Genomic DNA, 15,888 nt, shown 5'->3' with positions numbered 1-15,888 from the left:
GGAAATTGGGAGTTTTTGGCGGGAACTTGCGGGAGATTGGGGGTTTTTGGCGGGAGATTGGGGGTTTTTGGCGGGAGATTGGGGGTTTTTGGCGGGAGATTGGGGGTTTTTGGCGGGAGATTGGGGGTTTTTGGCGGGAGATTGGGGGTTTTTGGCGGGAGATTGGGGGTTTTTGGCGGGAGATTGGGGGTTTTTGGCGGGAGATTGGGGGTTTTTGGCGGGAGATTGGGGGTTTTTGGCGGGAGATTGGGGGTTTTTGGCGGGAGATTGGGGGTTTTTGGCGGGAGATTGGGGGGTTTTGGGGGTTTTTGGTGGGAACTTGAGGGAAATTGGAGGTTTTTGGCGGGAAATTGAGAGTTTTTGGTGGGAACTTGAGGGAAGTTGGGGTGTTTTTGGCGGGAAGTTGGGGTGTTTTTGGCGGGAAGTTGGGGTGTTTTTGGCGGGAAGTTGGGGTGTTTTTGGCGGGACGTTGGGGGAAACTGGGGGTATTTGGTGGGAACTTGAGGGGAATTGGGGGGTTTTGGCGGGAAATTGGGGGTATTTGGGGAAACCTGGGGGGAAAATGGGGTGTTTTTGGCGGGAAAATGGGGCGTTTTTGGCACGAATTGGGGTTTTGGCGGGAAATGGAGGGAAATGGGTTTTTTGGGGGAAATTGGGGGGGGGTTGGCGGGAAATTGAGGGGAATTGGGGGTTTTTTGGGGGAAATTGAGGGAAACGGGGGTTTGGGGGGTTTTTGGGGGAAACGGGCGATTTGGAGGGAAATTGGGGGGGTTTGGGGGAAAACTGGTTGTTTTGGGGGAGAAATTGAGGGAATTGGGGTGTTTTTGGGGGGAATTGGGGTGTTTTTGGGGGGAATTGGGGTGTTTTTGGGGGGAATTGGGGTGTTTTTGGGGGGAATTGGGGTGTTTTTGGGGGGAATTGGGGTGTTTTGGGGGGGAATTGGGGTGTTTTGGGGGGAAATTGGGGGATTTTGGTGTGAAATTGAGGGAAACTGGGGGGGTTGGGTTGTTTTTTGGGGGAAATTGGGGGGTTTTGGGGGGAAATTGAGGGAAACTGGGGAGTTTTGGGAGAAAATTGGGGGATTTTGGGGGAAATTGGGGGGTTTGGGGGTGAATTGGGGGATTTTAGGGGAAATTGGGGGGTTTTGGGGGGGATGAGGTGGGCTGGGGGGGGGTTTTGGGGGTTGAGGAAGGTTTTTTGGGTGAATTTCCAGAGGTTTTGGGGCTTCTGCTGTGCTGTGAGGGTTGGGGGGGGGTGTCTGAGGGACCGGGGGGCACTTTCGGGGGCCCCGTTGGCCCCCCAGACACCCCAAAACTCCCCCAAATCCCCCTCAGCCCCCCCAGATACCCCCAGACACTCCAAAACTCCCAGAAATCCCCCCCCCGGCACCCCAAAACCACCCCAAACCCCCCTAAATACCCCCCAGACACCCCAAATCCACCCCAAGATACCCCAAACTCCCTCAAATCCCCCTCAACCCCCCCAAATCTCTCTCAAACCCCCCGATCCACCCCCCCAGACACCCCAAAACTACCCCATATCCCCCTTAAACCCCCCCTAAATCCCCCCCAGACACCCCAAATCCCCCTCAAACCCCCATAAATTTCCCCCCAGACACCCCAAATCCCCCCCAAACCCCCCCAAATCCCCCTCAAACCCCCCCAAATCCCCCCGACACCCCGAATCCCCCTCAAACCCCCCCCAGACACCCCAAATCCCCCTCAAACCCCCGTAAATCTCCCCCCAGACACCCCAAATCCCCCTCAAACCCCCGTAAATCTCCCCCCAGACACCCCAAATCTCCCTCAAATCCCCTCAAATCCCCCCCAGACACCCCAAATCCCCTCAAATCCCCTCAAATCCCCCCCAGACACCTCAAATCCCCTCAAATCCCCCCCAGACACCCCAAATCCCCCTCAAATCCCCTCAAATCCCCCCCAGACACCCCAAATCCCCCTCAAATCCCCTCAAATCCCCCCCAGACACCCCAAATCCCCCCAGACACCCCAAATCCCCCTCAAACCCCCGCAAATCTCCCCCCAGACACCCCAAATCTCCCTCAAACCCCCCAAAATGTCCCCAGATCCCCCCCAGATACCCCAAATCCCCCTCAAACCCCCTCAAATCCCTCCCAGACACCCCAAAATGTCCCCAGATCCCCCCCAGACGCCCCAAATCCCCTCAAATCCCCCCCAGACACCCCAAATCCCCCTCAAACCCCCCCAAATCCCCCTCAGACACCCCAAATCCTCCCCAAATCACCCCAAATCCCCTCAAATCCCCCCCAGACACCCCAAATCCCCCTCAAACCCCCCCAAATCCCCCTCAGACACCCCAAATCCTCCCCAAATCACCCCAAATCCCCTCAAATCCCCCCCAGACACCCCATATCTCCCTCAAACCCCCCAAAATGTCCCCAAATCCCCCCCAGATACCCCAAATCCCTCTCAAACCCCCCCAAATCCCTCCTAGACATCCCAATATCCCCCTCAAACCCCCCCAGATCCCCCCCAGACACCCCAATATCCCCCCAAATCCCCCCCAGACACCCCAAATCCCCCTCAATCCCCCTCAAATCCCCCTCAAACCCCCCTCAATGCCCCCCAAATCCCCCTCAATGCCCCCCAAATCCCCCTCAATGCCCCCCAAATCCCCCTCAATGCCCCCCAAATCCCCTCAATGCCCCCCAAATCTCCCCCCAGACATCCTCAATCCCCCTCAAATCTCCCCCCAGACATCCCAAATCTCCCTCAAATCCCCCCCAGACACCCCAAATCTCCCTCAAACCCCCCAATATCCCCCCCAATATCCCCCCCAATATCCCCCCCAATATCCCCCCCAATATCCCCCCCAAATCTCCCCCCAGACATCCCAAATCTCCCTCAAACCCCCCAAAATGTCCCCAGATCCCCCCCAGATACCCCAAATCCCCCTCAAACCCCCTCAAATCCCTCCCAGACACCCCAAATCCCCCTCAAATCCCCCTCAAACCCCCCCAAATCCCCCCCAGACACCCCAAAATGTCCCCAGATCCCCCCCAGACACCCCAAATCCCCCTCAAACCCCCCCAGATCCCCCCCAGACACCCCAAATCCCCCTCAATCCCCCTCAAATCCCCCCCAGACACCCCCAAATCCCCCTCAAACCCCCCCACTAAATCTCGGGGTGTGTCGTGTGCCCCCCACCCCTCCTTTCTCCCCAGACATCAACCTGGCGGCCGAGCCCAAGGTGAACCGCGGCAAGGCGGGGGTGAAGCGCTCGGCGGCCGAGATGTACGGGTCAGTAGCCGCCCCACCTTCTCCGTCCCCCCTCGTCAGGTCGGGAGACCCTTTTTTTGGCCTCGTTGTTTTTTTTTTTTTTTTTTTTTCCCCCCCCAAAATTTAATATTATTTTTTGGAGGAAATTTCCCTAAAAAAGGGAAATTTCCCCTCAAAAACAAACAATCTGATTTTTTCCCCCCCTCCCTGTCCCCTCCTTCTCCTTCTCCCCCCGGTCGTCCCCACAGATCTTCGTTCGACCTGGATTATGATTTCCAGAGGGATTATTACGACAGGTAACGGGAGTTTTGGGGGGAAAAACGGGGAAATTGGGGGCGGTTTAGCGGGTTTTAGTCAAAAAATGGGGGTTTTGGGGGGTTTTTTAACGTAGGAAATGGTGTTTGGGGGGAAAATTCGGGTTTTACGGTTTGCTGTTCGGGGGGAAAGCGGAGGGGTTTGGTAAAGGAAAGTGGAGGGGTTTTGAGGCGAAAAGTTGAGTTTTTTGAGGGGAAAAGTTGAGGGTTTTTGCAAAGGGAAGTTGAGGATTTTTGAGGGGAAAAATTTGCAATTTTTTGAGGGGAGAATTTGCATTTTTTTGAGGGGAAAATTTGCGTTTTTTGGAGGGGAAAAGTGAAGGGGTTTGGCAAAGAAAAGTTGAGGGGTTTTGAGGCAAAAAGTTGAGGTGTTTTTGGGGGAAAAGTTGAGGGTTTTGGGAAAGGAGAGTTGTGGGTTTTTGAGGGGAAAAAATTTGCGTTTTTTGAGGGGAAAATTTGCTTTTTTTGAGGGGAAGAGTGAAGGGGTTTGGCAAAGAAAAGTTGAGGGTGTTTGAGGCAAAAAGTTGAGGTGTTTTTGGGGGAAAAGTTGAGGGTTTTGGGAAAGGAGAGTTGTGGGTTTTTGAGGGGAAAATTTGCTTTTTTTGAGGGGAAAGTGAAGGGGTTTGGCAAAGAAAAGTTGAGGGTTTTTGAGGTGAAAAGTTGAGAGTTTTTTGGGGGAAAAGTTGAGGGTTTTGGGAAAGGAGAGTTGTGGGTTTTTGAGGGGAAAAAATTTGCGTTTTTTGAGGGGAAAATTTGCTTTTTTTGAGGGGAAAAGTGAAGGGGTTTGGCAAAGAAAAGTTGAGGTTTTTTGAGGTGAAAAGTTGAGAGTTTTTTGGGGAAAAGTTGTGGGGTTTTGAGGGGAGAATTTGCATTTTTTGAGGGGAAAATTTGCATTTTTTGGAGGGGAAAAGTGAAGAGGTTTGGCAAAGAAAAGTTGAGGTGTTTTGAGGTGAAAAGTTGAGGGTTTTTGCAAAGGAAAGTTGAGGATTTTTGAGGGGAAAAATTTGCAATTTTTTGAGGGGAGAATTTGCATTTTTTGGAGGGGAAAAGTGAAGGGGTTTGGCAAAGAAAAGTTGAGGGTTTTTGAGGCAAAAAGTTGAGGTGTTTTTGGGGGAAAAGTTGAGGGTTTTGGGAAAGGAGAGTTGTGGGTTTTTGAGGGGAAAAAATTTGCATTTTTTGAGGGGAAAATTTGCTTTTTTTGAGGGGAAAAGTGAAGGGGTTTGGCAAAGAAAAGTTGAGAGTTTTTTGAGGTGAAAAGTTGAGAGTTTTTTGGGGAAAAGTGGGGTTTTGAGGGGAAAATTTGCATTTTTTGAGGGGAAAAGTGAAGGTTTTGGCAAAGAAAAGTTGAAGATTTTTGAGGGGAGAATTTGCATTTTTTTGAGGGGAAAATTTGCATTTTTTGGAGGGGAAAAGTGAAGAGGTTTGGCAAAGAAAAGTTGAGGTGTTTTGAGGCAAAAAGTTGAGGTGTTTTGAGGCAAAAAGTTGAGGTGTTTTGAGGCAAAAAGTTGAGGTGTTTTTGGGGGAAAAGTTGAGGTGTTTTTGGGGGAAAAGTTGAGGTGTTTTTGGGGGAAAAGTTGAGGTTTTTTGGGGGAAAAGTTGAGGGTTTTGGGAAAGGAGAGTTGTGGGTTTTTGAGGGGAAAAAATTTGCGTTTTTTGAGGGGAAAATTTGCTTTTTTTGAGGGGAAAAGTGAAGGGGTTTGGCAAGGAAAAGTTGAGGTTTTTTGAGGTGAAAAGTTGAGAGTTTTTTGGGGAAAAGTTGTGGGGTTTTGAGGGGAGAATTTGCATTTTTTGAGGGGAGAATTTGCATTTTTTGAGGGGAGAATTTGCATTTTTTGAGGGGAGAATTTGCATTTTTTGAGGGGAGAATTTGCATTTTTTGAGGGGAGAATTTGCATTTTTTGAGGGGAGAATTTGCATTTTTTGAGGGGAGAATTTGCATTTTTTGAGGGGAGAATTTGCATTTTTTGAGGGGAGAATTTGCATTTTTTGAGGGGAGAATTTGCATTTTTTGAGGGGAGAATTTGCATTTTTTGAGGGGAGAATTTGCATTTTTTGAGGGGAAAATTTGCATTTTTTGGAGGGGAAAAGTGAAGAGGTTTGGCAAAGAAAAGTTGAGGTGTTTTGAGGTGAAAAGTTGAGGGTTTTTTGAGGTGAAAAGTTGAGGTGTTTTGGGGGGGAAAGTTGAGGGTTTTGGCAAAGGGAAGTTGAGGATTTTTGAGGGGAAAAAATTTGCAATTTTTTGAGTGGAAAATTTGCATTTTTTGAGGGGAAAAGTGAAGGGTTTGGGCAAAGAAAAGTTTAGGTTTTTTGAGGTGAAAAGTTGAATTTTTTTGGGGGAAAAGTTGAGGGTTTTTTGGGGAAAAGTTGTGGGGTTTTGAGGGGAAAATTTGCATTTTTTGAGGGGAAAAGTGAAGGTTTTGGCAAAGAAAATTTGCATTTTTTTGAGGGGAAAATTTTCAATTTTTTTGAGGGGAAAATTTGCATTTTTTTTGAGGGGAAAATTTGCATTTTTTTTTGAGGGGAAAATTTGCATTTTTTTTTGAGGGGAAAATTTGCATTTTTTTTTGAGGGGAAAATTTGCATTTTTTTTTGAGGGGAAAATTTGCATTTTTTTTGAGGGGAAAATTTGCATTTTTTTTGAGGGGAAAATTTGCATTTTTTTGAGGGGAAAATTTGCAATTTTTTGAGGGGAAAATTTGCAATTTTTTGAGGGGAAAAGTGAAGGGCTTTGGCAAAGAAAAGTTGAGTTTTTTTGAGGCGAAAGTTGAGGTTTTGGGGGGAAAAGTTGAGGGTTTTTTTGGGGGGAAAAGAGGTTTTTTGAGGGGAAGGTTTCATTTTTTTGAGGGGAAAAGTGAAGGTTTTTGGCAAAAAAATGTTGAGGATTTTTTTTGGAAAAGTTGCAGGTTTTTGAAGCGAAAAGTTGAGGATTTTGGCAAAGGAAAGTTGCTTTTTTTTGAGGGGAAAAGTGGATTATTTTTTTTTGAGGGGAAAAGTGGATTTTTTTTTTTTTTTTTTGAGGGGAAAAGTTGCAGTTTGGGTTTTGGGTGGGAAACCAGGGAAATTGGGGCTGTTTTAGTGTTTTTTAATCAAAATGTCATTTTGGGGAAAATTCCGTTTTTCGGTTTGGGGGGGAAATTTGAGGGGTTTTGATGGGAAAAGTTGAGGCTTTTTTGGGGGGAAAATTTGAGGGTTTGGGGTGCAAAAGTGGAGGTTTTTGAGCATGAAAGATTTTTGGGCAGAGAACCCAAGTTTTTGGATAAAAGTCAAGGTTTTGGGGGGTGTAAAAGTTGCGATTTTTGGTGGGTAAAAGTTGATGTTTTTGGGGGGCAAAAGGGGGTTTTTGAGCGTCAAAGTTATTTTTGGGTGCAGAAATCACGGTTTTGGGTAAAAGTGGAGGGTTTGGGGGGCACGAAAGTGGGGGTGAAATATTTTGAGGGAAAAAGTCTCAATTTTGGATGAAATTTGCAGGTTTTGGGGCACAAAAGTTGGAGGGTTCTGGGGGCAAAATATTTTTGGGCAGAAAAGTGGAAATTTCAGTGCGTGAAAGCGGAGGATTTTGGGCCAAAAAGCGAAGATTTTTTTTTTTGGTCAAAAGTGAAGATTTTTGGGGGGTGAAAGTTGAGATTTTTTTTTTTTTTTTTTTTTTGCCTGTGTGGATTTTTGAGCGTAAACCTTGAGATTTTGGGCACCAAAGTGGAGATTTTTGGGAGTACAAATATCGAGATATTTTTTTTTTTTTGTGGCATAAAAATCGACGTTTTTGGAGCAAAAAAGTGCAAGATTTTTGAAGCAGAAAAATGAAGGTTTTTGGAGCACCAAATCCCCGCGGTTTTGGGTTCAAATGTTGATATTTTGGCATAAAATATTCGCAAACAAGATTTTTTTTGAGGAAAAAAATATTTTGGGCACAGAACTCAAGATTTTTTGGGGACAAACCTCAAGATTTTGGGACACAGAACTCAAGATTTTTGGGGGGAAAACTGAAGATTTTTGGCGAAAAGTTTTGGGGGCACGGAAATGGGGATTTTTGAGCACAAACCCGAGGATTTTGGGAGCAGGAAAATGAAGGTTTTTGGAGCGCGGACGTCAAGTTTTTGGGGCGTGAAAGTGAAGGTTTTGGTAAACGGGGATTTTTTCAGCAGAAAAGTGGAATTTTGGGTGCGGAATTAAAGATTTTTGGGAGGACAAACGTCGGGATTTTTTTTGGTGTAAAAAGGAGCGATTTTGGGGCGTGAAGGTGAAGATTTTGAAGCTGGAAAACGAAGGTTTTCGGAGCGTAAAATTCCACGTTTTTGTGTTCAAATGTTGGTATTTTGGGGACGTAGAATGAAAGATATTTGCGAACGTGAAGATTTTTGAGGGTAAACCTCAAGATTTTGGGTCCCGGAAGTTGAGATTTTTGGGCACGGTAATCAGGATTTTTGGGTAAAAAAAGGTGAAGATGGTGAAGAAACGGGTCGTTGAGTTTTTTTGGGGCACAAAGTGGGGATTTTTGGACACAAGTGAAAATTTTTAGAGCAGAGGAGTCAAGATTTTGGGCTCGGAAATGAAGATTTTGGGTCACAACCGAGATTTTTTGGGGGGAAAAAGTGAAGATTTTGGATAAAACTGCAAGATTTTGGGGCACGGAAGTGGAGATTTTTGATCACAGATTTTTTTTTTGGAGCAGAAAATGGTTTTAGGTGGAAAAAATGAGGATTTTGGAGCGGAAAATTTAATTTTTTGGGGCGCGAACGTGAAGATTTGCGGAGAAAAGATTTTGAGGCAGAAAACGAGGGTTTTGGAGCAAAAGAAAAAGAAGGTTTTTGGGTTCAAACGTTGATATTTTGGCCGTAAAATGAAAAAATTCTTGCAGGCTGGATTTTTTGAGCGTAAAAGCGGATTTTTTGGAGCCGAAATTTTAAGATTTTTGGGTGCAAAATTGATGATTTTTTGCGGAAAAAAGTTGACGTGGCGGATAAAACGTTTTGGGGTAAAAAAGGGTTTTTTTGAGGACGGAAGTGGCGGTTTTTGGAGCACGGAAGTCAAGATTTTGGTAAATTTGAGGATTTTGGAGCGTAAAAGTCATCGTTTTGGGTGAAAAAGTGAAGATTTTTGGAGTGTAAAGTGAAGATTTTTTTTGGGTGTAAAAATCGGGATTTTTGGCGCGGAAAAATCAAGATTTTTGAAGCGGAAAACCGGAGTTTTTTGGGTTCAGTTGTTGATGTTTTGCGAACAGAAAAGGAAAGATGGACAACCCAAGAATTTTGGGGGAGAAAATCAAGATTTTGGGGGCACGAATAAAGGGGGTTTTGTCGACCCCAAAATCGAGGGGTTTTGGGTGCGAAAAGTTGAAGTTTTTTGAACGCGAAAGTGAAGATTTTTAGAAACTGAAGATTTTTGAGCGTAAATTGAGGTTTTGGGTACAAAAGTCAAGATTTTGGGAGTGCAAAACGCCAGGATTTTGGGTCGTGGAAATCAACATTTTTGGAGCACGAAAGCGGCGGTTTTTGAAGCAGAAAAATGAAGGTTTTTGGAGCAGATTTTTGGGGCCAAATGTCGATATTTTGGCCTAAAACGAAGGAGATTCGTACAAGTGAAGATTTTTGAGCGTGAAAGTCGTTATTTTTGGCGCAGAAGTAAAGATTTTTGGGTGAAATTCCATGGGTTTTGGGTGTGAAATGGATTTTTGGCGCAGAAAGGAGATTTTGGGGTAAAAAAGCGACTTTTTGGGGCAAAAAAAAGGTTTGAGAGAATGGGAGACTTTTGGGCCGCAAAAGTGGGGATTTTTGAGCGTTTTTGAGGCAGAAAAGTCAAGATTTTTGGGTGTAAAAGTCGAGGTTTTGGGGCGACAAAGTCAAGATTTTTGTGAACTGGGATTTTGGGGTGAAAAGTGGAGATTTGGGGCACGAAATGAAAGGTTTTTGGAGCACAAAAGTGCCGATTTTTGAGCGTTTTCGGAGCGTTAAATTTTTGGGTTGAAAAGTGAAGATTTTGAGGCCGCAAAAGGCAGGTTTTTGGAGCGGAAAATCCGCCGGTTTTGGGGTGAAATGCCGCCGTTTTGGTGAAAAATGGAAGTTTTGTAAACGCTTGAGATTTTCGGGTTGAAAAGCGAAGATTTTGGGCGTGGATTTGAATTATTTTTGGGTGGTTTCGGAGCGTAAAATTCAAGGTTTTTCAGGAGAAAAAAGATTTTGGCCCAAAAAATTAAAAAAAAATGACAATTTCGGGGCGTAAAAGCGAAGATTTTGGGAGCACAAAAATCAGGATTTTTGGTGGGAAACGTCAAGATTTTGGGGCAGAAAAATCAACGTTTTTGGTGCGGGGACGGTGTCGGTTCGGAAAGTTGAAGATTTTTTGGAGAAAAAAATGAAGATTTTGGGAAAAAATGAAGATTTTTGGGGTGCGAAAGGGGATTTTTAAATTTTTTTTAAATTTTTTTTGTTTTTTTGAGGAGAAATTTCCGGAGAACAAAAATCGCTATTTTTGAGGACGAAACTCAATTTTTTTTTTTTTTGGGCTACAAAAATTACGTTTTTTGAACCACGAAACTCAACGTTTTTGGGTCGAAATGTTGCTATTTTGGGGCATAAAATGAAATATTTGTAAACGTCGAGATTTTTGGGTGTAAAAGTTGAGATTTGGGGCACAAGCTTGAGGATTTTTTTTCGTGCAACCAACCAAGATTTTGGGGAGGAAAAGCGGAGATTTTCAAGCACGAAAAACGAAGGTTTTTTTGAGCGGGAAATTTGAGAATTTTGGGTCAAAACGTTGCATTTTGGGGGCGTAAAAAGTTTTTCAAACGCGACGATTTTTGGCGCCAAAAGTGGATTTTTGGGGCGAAAAGCTGAAGATCTTTTGGGGAAAACGTCAAGAATTTGGATAAAAAAATCGTTTTGGGGGCAGAAAAGGGATTTTTGAGCGTAAAAGTGAAGATTTTTTGGGCAAAAATTCAAGATTTTGGTAAATCGGCATTTTGGAGCGTGGAAGTCGAGGTTTTTGGTGTAAAAGTCAAGATTTTGGGAGTCTAAAAGTCACGTTTTTTGGCAGTAAAACTGGGACGGTTTTGGAGCGCAAAAATCAACATTTTTGGAGCACAAAAATGACGTTTTTTTGGAGCGCGAAATTTGACGGTTTTGGGTTCAAACGTTGATATTTTGGGGACGGAAAGTGAAATATTCGCCAAGGCCGCCGTTTCGGAGCGTCAAAACTTAAAGTTTTTGGCACAGAGTTTTACCGATTTCAAGGTTTTTTGGGCGTTAAAAAAAAAAAAAAAAAAAAAGCCTCGACGTTTTTTTGGGGCGGAAAAAACGATTTTTGGGGCTCAAAAGCCAAATGTTTTGGTGCACAAAATTGAAGGTTTTGGGAAAAACGCGACATTTTGGAGGCAAAAATCAAGATTTTGTGTGTAAAAAATGTGGATTTTTGGGTGCGAAAGTCAAGATTTTTTGGCGGACGTCGGGATTTTTGAGGCTAAAAGCGGAGATTTTGGGCACGAAAGTCAAGAATCAAGAATTTTTTATTTTTTTTGGCGTAAAAATCAACCGTTTTGGAGCGGAAAAGTAAGTATTTCGAAGCACAAAAATGACGGGTTTTGGAGCACAAAAATCAAAGTTTTTGGGGTCAAATGTTGGTATTTCGGGGGCGTAAAAAGTCCGATTTTTGTAAAAATCAAGATTTTGGGTCGGAAAATGGATTTTTAGGGGGCGCAAACGTCAAGATTTTGGGGCAAAACGATGTTTTTTGAGCAGCGAAGTCAAGGTTTGGGGAGGACCCAAAACTGCAATTTTTTTGAGGGGAAAACCCCCAAAATTTGCAGGTTTTGGTTGGGTTCCTCGCCAAAAATCACCAGTTTGGCGTCAAAAATGGTGATTTTGGGCTGAATTGCCCTTTTTTGGCCCAAAAAACGCCGTTTTGGGGGCTTTTTTCTGGGAAAAAAAAAAAAAAGGGAGTTGGGATTTGGTGGTGAGGATAAAATGTGGGGTTTTGGGTGAAAAGGGCCGGTTTTGGGGGAAAAAATGTGGATTTTGGGTTCGGTGGTGAACGGTGCGGCAGTTTCGGGCGGGAAAACCAGGGATCGGTTAATAAAGGCCCCAAATTTGTCTTTTTTTGCCCCAAAATAGCCGCGGTGGTCACGTGACGGGCCCTGTCCCCCGCAGGGTGTGTTTTGGGGATAAAAGTGGGGATTTTGGGGCACAAAAGATTATTTTATTTTTTTTTTGGAGCAGCAGAATGAGGATTTTTGGGTGGAAAAGTGGGGAGTTTGAGGCGGAAAAACGACAAGATTTTTGAGGTGAAAAATGCAGGTTTTGGGGTTTAAATGTTGGTGTTGCGGCGACGCAAAACATCAGGTTTTTGGGGCAAAAACGTCGAGATTTTTGGGGGCAAACGGCAAGAATTTGGGGCGCAAAAATCGACGTTTTTGGAGCGGCCAAGTCAAGCCGCGTCGGTGACTGAAAACTGAAGGTTTTTTGAGGGAAAAAGTCCCAAGATTGGTCAAATTTTGTCGGATTGGTTTTTAAAAATGTCGATTTTGCGTCAGCAGCGGCAGTTTTGGGGGTAAATTTTTGATTTTCGGGGCAAAGAAAACGCCGGGTTTTGGGGTTTTTTGTTAAAAAAGGAATCGGGGTGTTGTACCAAAGGGGGAAATGTCGTTTTTTTGGGGTGAAAAGTGGCGATTTTGGGGCTAAAATGTGAAGATCGTTGAGTGTAGAGGGCAGGGTTTTGGGCACGGAAGTCACGTTTTCTTAAATGTGAAGATTTTTGGGTGCAAAAGTCAAAATTTTGGGTGTAGCCGCGTCGGGTTCTTCTGGGGAATAACAATTGGATGTTTTCTGAGGGAAAAAGCCCCAAGATTGGTCAATTTTTGGGGGTTAATTTTTAAAAATGCCCATTTTAGGTCAAGAACGTGAATTTTTGCGCCAAATTTTTGGATTTTGGGCCAACAAAACGCCGGGTTTTGGGTTTTTTGATAAAAAAAGGGATCGGGCTGTTTTAGCGAAGGTGGAAATGTCGTTTTTTTGGTGAAAAATACCTATTTTGGGGGAAAAAACGTCAATTGAGGGTAAAAGTCCAGATTTTTAGCAGGGAAGTGAAGCTTTTGAACAAACGTGAAGATTTTCGGGCGCAAAATTCAACATTTTGGGAGCAGCCGATTCAAGTTATTTTGGCGCCTACAAAATAAATATTTTCTGAGGGAAAAAGTCCCAAGATTTGTCGATTTTTTTTTGGTCGGATTAATTTTCAAAAATGTCAATTTTGCGTCAACAGCGGCAGGTTTGGTGCCAAATTTTCGACTTTTGGGCCAAGAAAACGCCGATTTTTGGGTTTTTTGGTAAAAAGTCGAGTTGGGGTGCTGTAGTGAAGGTAGAAAAGTAATTTTTCTTGACAAAAATAACTATTTTGAGGCAAAAAGTCCGAGATTGGTCAACTTTGGTTGGATTACTCTTCAAAAATGTCAATTTTTTGTCAACAACGGCAACTTTTATGTCAAATTCTTGAATTTTGGGCCAAGAAAACGCCGTTTTTTGTTTTTTTTGGTAAAAAGTCGAGTTGGGCTGTTGTAATGAAGGTAGAATAGTAATTTTTCTTGACAAAAATAACTATTTTGAGGCAAAAAGTCCAAGATTGGTCAACTTTGGTTGGGTTCACTTTCAGAAACGTCAACTTTGCGTCACCGGCGGCCATTTTGGTGCTAAAATCCTCTTTTTGTGGGCCAAGAAAACGCCGTTTTTTGGTAAAAAGTCGAGCTGGGCTGTTGTAATGAAGGTAGAATAGTAATTTTTCTTGACAAAAATAACTATTTTGAGGCAAAAAGTCCAAGATTGGTCAACTTTGGTTGGATTAACTTTCAAAAATAGCAATTTTTTGTCAGAACGGCAAATTTTGTGCCAAATTCTTGACTTTTGGGCCAAGAAAACGCCAATTTTTTGATTTTTTGGTAAAAAGTTGAGTTGGGCTGCTGTAGTGAAGGTAGAAAAGTAATTTTTCTCGACAAAAATAACTATTTTGAGGTAAAAAGTCCAAGATTGGTCAACTTTGGTTGGATTAACTTTCAAAAATAGCAATTTTTTGTCAACAATGGCAAATTTTGTTCCAAATTCATGAATTTTGGGCCAACAAAACGCTGTATTTTGGGTTTTTTGGTAAAAAGTCGAGTTGGGCTGCTGTAGTGAAGGTAGGAAAGTAATTTTTCTTGACAAAAATAACTATTTTGAGGCAAAAAGTCCAAGATTGGTCAACTTTGGTTGGATTAACTTTCAAAAATATCAATTTTTTGTCAGAACGGCAAATTTTGTGCCAAATTCTTGACTTTTGGGCCAAGAAAACGCCAATTTTTTGATTTTTTGGTAAAAAGTCGAGTTGGGCTGCTGTAGTGAAGGTAGGAAAGTAATTTTTCTTGACAAAAATAACTATTTTGAGGCAAAAAGTCCAAGATTGGTCAACTTTGGTTGGGTTCACTTTCAGAAACGTCAACTTTGCGTCACCGGCGGCCATTTTGGTGCCAAAATCCTCTTTTTGTTGGCCAAGAAAACGCCGTTTTTTGTTGTTTTTTTTTTTCTGGAAAATCCTCGTTTCGGGTTTTCGGGGAAACAAAAACCCGTCTGTCCCGCGTAAAAAAAAAACCGTCCCGTTTCGGGCGGAAAAGCGGGGATTTCGGGTCCGTCCCTCACGCTCCCGTTTGGGCGGGAGCGTCGGGGGGCCTCGGGTCGAACGTTCACGATCCCCGAGGCGGGCGGGCGGCGGGGGGGGTGTCCCCCCAAATTCCCGTTTTTTCACCCCGAGGCGGGCGGGGGCGTGTCCCCGCCCCACCCCGCCCCTCCCCCCGCAGGATGTACAGTTACCCCGCCCGCGTGCCCCCTCCCCCCATCGCCCGGGCCGTCGTCCCCTCCAAGCGCCAGCGGGTGTCGGGCAACACGTCGCGTCGGGGCAAGAGCGGCTTCAACTCCAAGAGCGGGCAGAGAGGCTCCTCCTCCAAGTCGGGCAAGTGTGAGTCTGATTGGCCGGACGCCTGTGGGCGGGGCTTGGCGCGCTCCCGGTCGACCCCATTGGCAGAACGACCCGGGCTTGGAGGGAGGGAGGGGGAAAGGGGGCGGGGTTTGGGCGGCCTCTTGCCCCGGTGATAGGCCAGAGCTTCTGCCTTGCCCCATAGGTGCCCCCATAGCTGGGGGTAGAGCCCTTGGCCTGCCCCATAAGTGCCACACAACTGGCCCCGTAGCCCCTGGCTTGCCCCATAGATAACCCACAAGTGCCCCAAAGGCCCTCTTTTGCCCTATAGATGCTCCAGAGCCCTGCTCCTGCCCCACAAGTGCCCCACAACTTCATTCCTGCCCCGTAGATACCCCACAGCCCCACTCCTGCCCCATAGATCCCCCATAGCCGGTCCTATAGCACCTCTCCTGCCCCACAAGTAACCCACAGCCGCTCTCCTGCCCCACAGATACCCCATAGCCGGTCCTATAGCACCTCTCCTGCCCCATAACCAGCCTGAGAGCCCCTCTCCTGCCCCATATGTGCCCCACAGCCCCTCTCCTGCCCCATAGATCCCCCATAGCCAGTCCTATAGCACCTCTCCTGCCCGATAACCAGCCCTAGAGGCCCTCTCCTGCCCCATAGATACCCCACAGCCCCTCTCCTGCCCCATAGATACCCCAGAGCCAGCCCTAGAGCCCGTCCCCTGCCCCACAAGTGCCCCATAGCCCCACTCCTGCCCCATAGATCCCCCATAGCCGGTCTTATAGCACCTCTCCTGCCCCATAACCAGCCCCACAGCCCCTCTCCTGCCCCACAAGTACCCCACAGCCCCCCCCATCCTTCCCCAAACCCCTTTTATCTATTTAATTTCTTCTTTTTTTTTTTTTTTTTTTTTTTTTTTTCATTTCTCTCCGGGTTTCCTTTTCCAAACTTTTTTTTAAATTTTTTTTTTAAATTTATTTTTTAATTTTTTTATTTTTTTTTTTAATTTTTTTTTTTTTTAAATTTTTTTTTAATTTTTTTTAAATTTTCTTTTTTAATTTTTTTTAATTTTACTTTTTAATTTTCTTTTTTAATTTTTTTTATTTTTTAAAAAAAAAATTTTTTAAATTTTTTTTAATTTTTTTTTATTTTTTTAATTTTTTTTAAATTTTTTTAATTTTATTTTAATTTTTTTAAATTTTTTTTAAATTTTATTATTTTTTTTATTTTTTAAATTTTTTTTTTTTGTATTTTTATTAATTTTTTTTAATTTTTTTTAATTTTTTTTTAATTTTTTTAATTTTTTTTTATATATATTTTTTTAAATTTTTTTTAAATTTTTTAATTTTTTTAAATTTTTTTTTAAATTTTTTTAAATTTTT

General features: G+C 44.0%; 1 protein-coding gene across 4 annotated transcripts in view; it reads left to right on the top strand.

Annotated features, from left to right (window-relative positions):
- The window catches only part of HNRNPC (heterogeneous nuclear ribonucleoprotein C), a 31,553-nt gene that overhangs the window by 12,746 nt on the left and 2,919 nt on the right, over positions 1-15,888 (top strand). For 3 of the 4 annotated variants that reach the window (XM_074931060.1, XM_074931061.1, XM_074931063.1), the window contains 3 exons: positions 3,203-3,317; positions 3,506-3,553; positions 14,382-14,539. In XM_074931060.1, coding sequence (XP_074787161.1) covers positions 3,203-3,317; positions 3,506-3,553; positions 14,382-14,539 — 321 coding nt within the window. The remainder of the gene's footprint in view (positions 1-3,202; positions 3,318-3,505; positions 3,554-14,381; positions 14,540-15,888) is intronic. The other variant, XM_074931062.1, reaches the window with a different exon arrangement.

This window comes from Athene noctua, chromosome 38 (assembly GCF_965140245.1).
Source record: "Athene noctua chromosome 38, bAthNoc1.hap1.1, whole genome shotgun sequence".
Lineage (NCBI taxonomy): Eukaryota > Metazoa > Chordata > Aves > Strigiformes > Strigidae > Athene > Athene noctua.
This window is presented reverse-complemented; position numbering and strand designations above follow the sequence as displayed.